Source organism: Crocuta crocuta, unplaced genomic scaffold (genome assembly GCF_008692635.1).
Source record: "Crocuta crocuta isolate KB4526 unplaced genomic scaffold, BGI_CrCroc_1.0 scaffold303, whole genome shotgun sequence".
Lineage (NCBI taxonomy): Eukaryota > Metazoa > Chordata > Mammalia > Carnivora > Hyaenidae > Crocuta > Crocuta crocuta.
Window position 1 is genome coordinate 740,134 of NW_027528276.1, and position 6,961 is coordinate 747,094.

The 6,961-nt window shown below is 38.1% G+C and overlaps 1 protein-coding gene across 3 annotated transcripts in view; it reads left to right on the plus strand.

The window, feature by feature from the left end:
* The window catches only part of ZMYM4 (zinc finger MYM-type containing 4), a 118,815-nt gene extending 112,887 nt beyond the window's left edge, over positions 1 to 5,928 (plus strand). For all 3 annotated transcript variants that reach the window (XM_077753094.1, XM_077753095.1, XM_077753096.1), the window contains 2 exons: positions 2,436 to 2,565; positions 3,450 to 5,928. In XM_077753094.1, the coding sequence (XP_077609220.1) occupies positions 2,436 to 2,565; positions 3,450 to 3,657 (338 nt within the window). In that variant the 3' untranslated portion in view covers positions 3,658 to 5,928. The remainder of the gene's footprint in view (positions 1 to 2,435; positions 2,566 to 3,449) is intronic.
* Positions 5,929 to 6,961: the final 1,033 nt, after the last annotated feature.

Consider the following 6,961-nt stretch of genomic DNA (forward strand, 5'->3'; position numbering starts at 1 on the left):
AGGGGCGGGGGGGAGGGAGGGAGGGAAGGAGAGAGGAGATTTGACGCAGGCTCTGCAGACACCAGAGAATCTGACATAGGGCTCAAACTTGTAACCATGAGATCATGACCTGAGTCCAAGTCGGACGCATAACTGACTGAGCCACGCAGGTGCCCCTCAAATAGTTTGCATTTTAAAACTTCTAGGGAATTAAAATCTACAGCTAAGGATCAGAATCACTGGTTGAGAGGCAACAGATTGGCCAATTGCTAGGTAAAAAGAACCTGACTGATTTTTAAATCTATTTCTAAGTCTTTTTTTAATACCAGAGCACCACTTTTTAGTTCACATTAACTGTCAATTTCTGAAGAAACTTAAGAGTTTACAGTTTACTCTGGCCTAGAGTATAAAGTATAAAGAGTATAAGTTTGACTTAACAATTTTCTAACTTTACAATCATGGGAAAGCGATATACATTCAGTAGAAACTATGCTTTGAATTTTGACTTTTGATATTTTCTCAAGCCAGCGGAATACAGTATGATCTTCTCTCGTGGCGCTGACAGCAGCAGTCTGCAGCTCCCTGTCAGCCCCGAGGTCACGAGTGTAAACAACCCATATGCTTACAGCCATTCTGCACCCATTCAGCCATTCTGTGTTCTCGGTTTTCAGTACAGTATTTAATCATTTGCATGTGATAGACAGTACTTAAAATAGGCTTATATGCATTAGAATATTTTGCTCACTATAGACTGTAGAAGTGTTCTGAGCATGTTTAAGCTCTGGTGTTCAGTAGGTTACATGCACTAAATGCGTTTTCGATTTAGGATGGGTTTATCAGGTTGTAACCCCATAGTGGTCAAGGAGGTTCTGTATACAGTGCTTTTGTATACAATAGAATAATATCAGCAGTGACAGTTTTCTTAGAAGGTTTATGATCTTGCATTCCAAAAACAGCCTATTAAGTAATAGTTTGTTTTTAACATTTGAAAAATTAATGTATTATGGAACTAGAAATTAAATGTATCAATTTTGACCAAAATTGAAAGTTCTTAAATTCCCAAAATCAAATTGTTACTTCCTTGGTTATTAAGAGTGAAATACATATTTTGAATGTGAGCATTTAAAATTACTTAAACTAAAATCCGTAAAGAATAATTGTGATGTTCATGTTTGTGTTACCTTCTGTGTCATTTGCCCTTTCTCTTTAGGAAACATAATACTAATGTTATGTCTATGTCCTGTCTCCTTCATTTTGTTCATATATAGCCCATTTTGTGCTCTTAATTAATATTAATTGTGGGAGGGAGAGGCAGTCAGGTTACATTTCCGTTTTCTGTTGAGGTGCTTGACAAGATTGGTAGTAAGTTTAGCTTCTTTTCTGAATGAGCAAGTCTTTATATTTAGATATCCTCTAAATAGAAAACTGGGGTGAATTTTAAGTAATAACTAATACAGGAAGCTGGGGAAAGTTCTTTGCCAGCTATTAAGAGCAGCTGTAAGAAAAGAAGAAGAGAACCTTTTTCCTTAGGTTCACAGCAGATCCACCACCCACTGCTCTTCTCTTGAAGCCTGAATGGAGAAGGTGGGAAATAAACAGCCTTACTTTCCATGTCTTCACCCTGGTTTCTTTTTGATAACCCTTTGCCTCCACAAAATTCTGTTGGTGAGGAAGGATTTGCCCTTTTCTAATCAAATGGTCAACTTTACTGAGAATTTCTTTTCCCAGCAAAGATCCCATTTCTCATAAAACTGACAAATAAAAGAAACTTGAACAAATTCCCAGTGGACGCTGATGCCCCACAGTGCAAGTATTTTCAGATAAGGTGATAACTTCTACGTTGATCTCTTCTATCTGAACCCTTTTAACTTCTGCTTTATCTTGCTATGGCTTAAGATATTCGTGATAAAATTTCTTAACAAAGTCCAGCTCAGAATTAAGTCCTAACTCTCCAGTACCATGCATTTTGCCACACTCGCTCACTTTGTAAGCAGAGGAACATAAATTTTTTTTTAAATATTTTTATTTATTTCTAGGAGAGAGAGAGCGAGAGACAGCGTGAGGAGGGGAGGGTCAGAGAGAGAGGGAGACACAGACTCCGAAATAGGCTCCAGGCTCTGAGCTGGCAGTCAGCACAGAGCCCGACACGGGGCTCGAACCCACGAACCGCGAGATCATGCCCTAAGCGAAAGTCGGACGCTTAACCGACTAAGCCACCCAGGCCCCCCGAGGAACATAAATTTTATAGAAAGGGACTTTGTTTTGTTCAGTGCTATTACCCAGTACTTACAGTACTCTCCCGCACCCGTGTAGGTGCTCAGTCATGTTTGTTGAATGCCTAAGTGTAAGCGAGGAGAAGGGAGTGACAGTTCTGACTGGAGACAAAGCTCAGTGGGTGTCTTGAGGCTGGAAGAAAAGATTTTTCTAATCTTTTGATAATTATTTCCCATCTCAAGATAAACTGGCTGTTGGCAAGAGGAAACGAAATGAAGATGACGAGGTCCCAGTGGGTGTGGAAATGGCAGAGAATACCGACAACCCACTAAGATGCCCAGTCCGACTTTATGAGTTTTACCTGTCAAAATGGTAAGCAGTCTTCCTCCAGACTAGATCCAGCACACCTCAAACAGTAGTTCGCATGGTTTCAGTTTCAGATGCTTAAATATCAGAAATGTAGCGAGCTTATGACTTTAGATAAGGATGTCCGTTTAATTTCCATTTTTCCCCTATTCTCATATCTACCTGATACTGGACCCAAAAACACATTGCTTTATCTTGACGATTTTTTTTTCTAAACAGCTCTTCAAAAGCAAGAATCAGCTGTGGTTGATCTTTACAACTGCTGCTCGGTGTTTATGTGATAATGAAACTGTTGTGATTTTACTGTTTCTACAGAAAAATTTAGAGGAGAGGTGATACTGCTAAACCTAGAATATAGAAAAACAGTTTATTTTTAAGGAATTTATAGTTTGAGGTCTTTTTCTTTCAGAAACTTTAAGACTTTAGAGTTATAAGATCCCTGCTAAAGCACTTTTTTTCTCAAAGAAATATCGTGGCTTGGATTTGCCCCATGGTAATGTGTATTGAGTGCTGTCAGGGGTCATTCAAGGATACACGGCGCTGAGGATGTGTGGTTCTCAGCCATAGTGTTACATGTGAGTTCAATTTTTTGTTGCTCCTAATGTTTTAAATCCTTATATTTGTGAACAGTTTTACACTTTGTCTTCTGTTAATGTTACACTCACCTCCAGTGAGTGTAGGAGAAAAAAATGTGCAGTTACAGGTTGCAGCTGGGGGGAAGATGCCTGTAAACTGATTTTTCTCGGTAGGTGCATTGCCTATCTAGGACATTAGACACAGGAGGGGAAAAGGTGAGAGCCACTGTATTAAAGAGTGGTTATGTATTTCCTATACTTTCCAATCCCCAATTTTCTTAGTTTCTTTCTTTCTTTTTTATCCCCTGTGGATAGTTCTGAAAGTGTGAAGCAGAGGAATGATGTGTTTTACCTGCAACCTGAGCGCTCCTGTGTTCCGAACAGCCCCATGTGGTACTCCACATTCCCAATAGACCCTGGGACCCTGGACACCATGTTAACACGTATTCTCATGGTGAGGGAGGTACACGAAGAACTTGCCAAAGCCAAATCAGAAGACTCTGATGTTGAGTTATCAGATTAAAACGGACGTTGGGTTCCTATTTTCATACGCGTGGGTATGCACCAAACTGTGAATGCATCCAGCTTTGGAAAACGATGTACAAGTACAAGTCCTCTTGACTTGATTATAAGATAACGGAAAACAGATGACTCGTGAACCACAGTGTGGATGTACAAATGAAAATTGAAGGAAAGAATATGAACCAAGAAATGTTGTTCTTTGGCAGTGATATAGTTCTTAGACATCTTCAGAATGACTAACCAATTTCTCTGAGTGGTGCATAATCTTATTTTGTTTGGGAATAACAAATTGTGGAATATTTTTAAGGAAAACTGTTGTATAAAACTCTACCATAGTAACCTTAGACCTTAGAGAGGTAGCTTTGGAGTAAGACCTTGGCTGCAGTAGGCTACTTGGGCAAGCCCTATGTGCACGTCAGGGAAGAAGTCAGTGCAGAGCTAAGAGTGACATCAGATGAGGACCGTGGGACCCAGACTTGAAGACCCAATAAAAATACTCAACTTTTTTTAAAAGGTAGAGAGTAAAGTGGTCTTGATTTTGATTTTCACTGCCAAGCCAATTCTGTGAAGGATAGAAGCCTCTGGTGCTTTTGCCAAAGGCCCCTCACATCAGGGAAAAAGGCCTTCACTGCTGTTCACACAGTAATGTGTCCCTTTCACTTTCTGGGTCTAGCCTTCTCAGCTGTGGGTCTGGCTGTGGGTAAATTGAGGTAAAGGGGCTGATACTCCACAAACGGATTATGCACAGAGAAAATCTGTGGAGCCCATTAGACCCCAGGTGTCTTGAAATGTTTGTAGAAAACCCACTAAAATGCCCACTTCTCTGGGTGTCAGCCTTTATTGCTGCTGTCTCATAGCATGAGCTGTGGTACACAGAAATGGGGGTTCTCCTTTTGTTTTCATTTTATCCCCAAATGGCAGCTTTTCTCCCATTGTTTTATCTTCCTGTTTCCCAAATCCTCTCATTTGTCTTTTGTACCAGTTTCTGGAGGCCCTTGTCATTTCAAAAAGAAAAGTCTCTCTCAAACCTGTGGGTGATTCCACAAAGACACAGTATTACTTAGCTATCAAAATTATGGTAGAAAAGGTCCCAGTATGTTCCTGTAAAGCATTTGGAAGATGACCTTGTTGCCCTAAGAAACTTGAAAATAGGGAGTCTGGGGTCAGGATACAAAGACATGGACTGTCTTGCATATCCATAGCAGGTCTTCTAGCATTATTCCAAACTCTAGCTGTCTTACTAGTTCTATGAGGACTACAAGTCATAGGTGTGTTTGGCATATCAGTCCATTTCCCTCATCTCCATTCACAGTTTCTTCCCCCCTAAAATTTTGACTCAGAGCTTTTATGATGTTGGCCAATCACAGAACTTCTTTAGCTGAGGTTAATTTGACCTTATAGTAGAAATGAGAGGAGTCCAAAAACCCTCTTAGAAATTTTAACCTAGGAAGACTTTCCAGTATGTCCCATTTTTTTAGATGGGGGTGGCAGGTGTTTTGGTTTTTTAAAATAAATGGAAGTCATTTAAGTACAATAAAAATTTAAAAGTAGGCCTTTTGACGTTGTGTACTTGATGGTTCTGTCCCTCTGCCTGTAACAAATTTCATTTTGGTTACCAGGAACTATGTGAAAGAAGTAAATCTGCCCCAATTCTGTATGATTAATTCCATCTGTGTTTGTCATTTCTGACTGGAAAACTTCTTACTTTCAGATCTTGTTTGATATGGAGGAAAAACAACTGGATTGTCTGATAAGTCTGCCAATAAACTATCCAGAAATATCAGGTGTAAAAGCCCCCACTATACAAATTTTATGGTTTGTATAAACACTAACATTTCCCCTTCTGTAGTTGTATCAAGAAATATTGTTGGCATAGTAGATACATTGTTATAAAACATCAGAGAGAAAAAAGAAATCTGTATCTTTTAACTGAGAACAGCCAATACCCAGGTAAATGACTGTATCAGGACTTCAATTGCATGTTAGTCTGCAGAGTTGTCCAGACCCTAAATTCATAAAAGAAAATTTTGATTAACTATTGGTCATTCTTCATAAGAGTAGCTGTTGATATGTGTGTCAGACTATTTGCTTTTTAAAATTTTATTAAAATTATGTAAAATTGCATTTTTATTTCCAGGGGAGAAAACATCAAACAAGAGAAGCATCTAAATTATCCTTTCAGTTCTTTTTTGTTTTTTAACCACTTTGGGTTTTCCCCTTGCAGAAACCACAGAAATATTCCCTTAGAATAAAATAGTATATTTGTATTTGACGGGTGAGTTATTCCTTTTCTTTGTCTTGAACGAATTTTAATTTTTTTTTTTTCTGTTTAGCCTTATTGGTATGAGCCAACAGATGGTATATTACAAAGAAAGAGCAGTTTTCAGGAAATAAATTATTTGGTGTTTACTTAGTCCAGTAAACAGACTGTTTCATTGCAAAGTCTTTTCACTTGTCTTTTTCCATCGAAAGACTTGTGCCTATTTTTAGTTAACTGTATGCAAAGCCCTGATAGTCAGAAATCCCAGATTTCACATATATATTTCATTTCAGGCAAACTTTTTTGAGATTTACAAAGCTTGCTTGCATCAGTTTACCTTGAGTGATTTTGATCTTGAGAGCAAAGTGTATGTACCCATTCTGAAGTAAATATATATATATATGTATACACACACACATATTTAATTTGGAAATGTCAGACTAATTGGCATTTTCCTTAGGTTCTAGCTCCACCTTGGTATTGTACAAACACACCTTCAAATTCCATACAGACTTTTTCTATCTGCTGCCTCTTGGCATTCCTAATTTTTAAAACAGGAGTTTTCCAAAAAGTCTACAGTAAAATAAATTTCTCTATATGAATCCCAGCTTTCTATTAGAAATTAGAATTTAATTAGAATTCAATTCTCCATGCAAATAAAAAGGTTCCCTAGGGTACTGAGTTGAAATTTTAGGAAAGAATTAAGCACTCATTCCCCCAGCTCTTCCTGTATGTTATCCATTGTTGAAAAAAATAATTGTTGAGAGGCATTGTTACAGAGTAGGAAGATCTGAGGCTTTGGAGCCTAGTCTTTCCATTTACTGGTTGTATAGCTTTAAGTAAATTACTTTTGTGTGCCTCAGTCTTGTTATAAAGTGGATATAATAATAACTCTTTATAAGTTTGGCTCATGGTAGGTTTTCAGATGTCATGGATTTCTTATTATAACATGCAAATTGCTAGGCATATAGCAAAATTTAAAATAAATGTTAATCCCCTTCCTGCAGCCAGAATTGTCACTATTTCAGTGCTTTAGGTTCTGCAA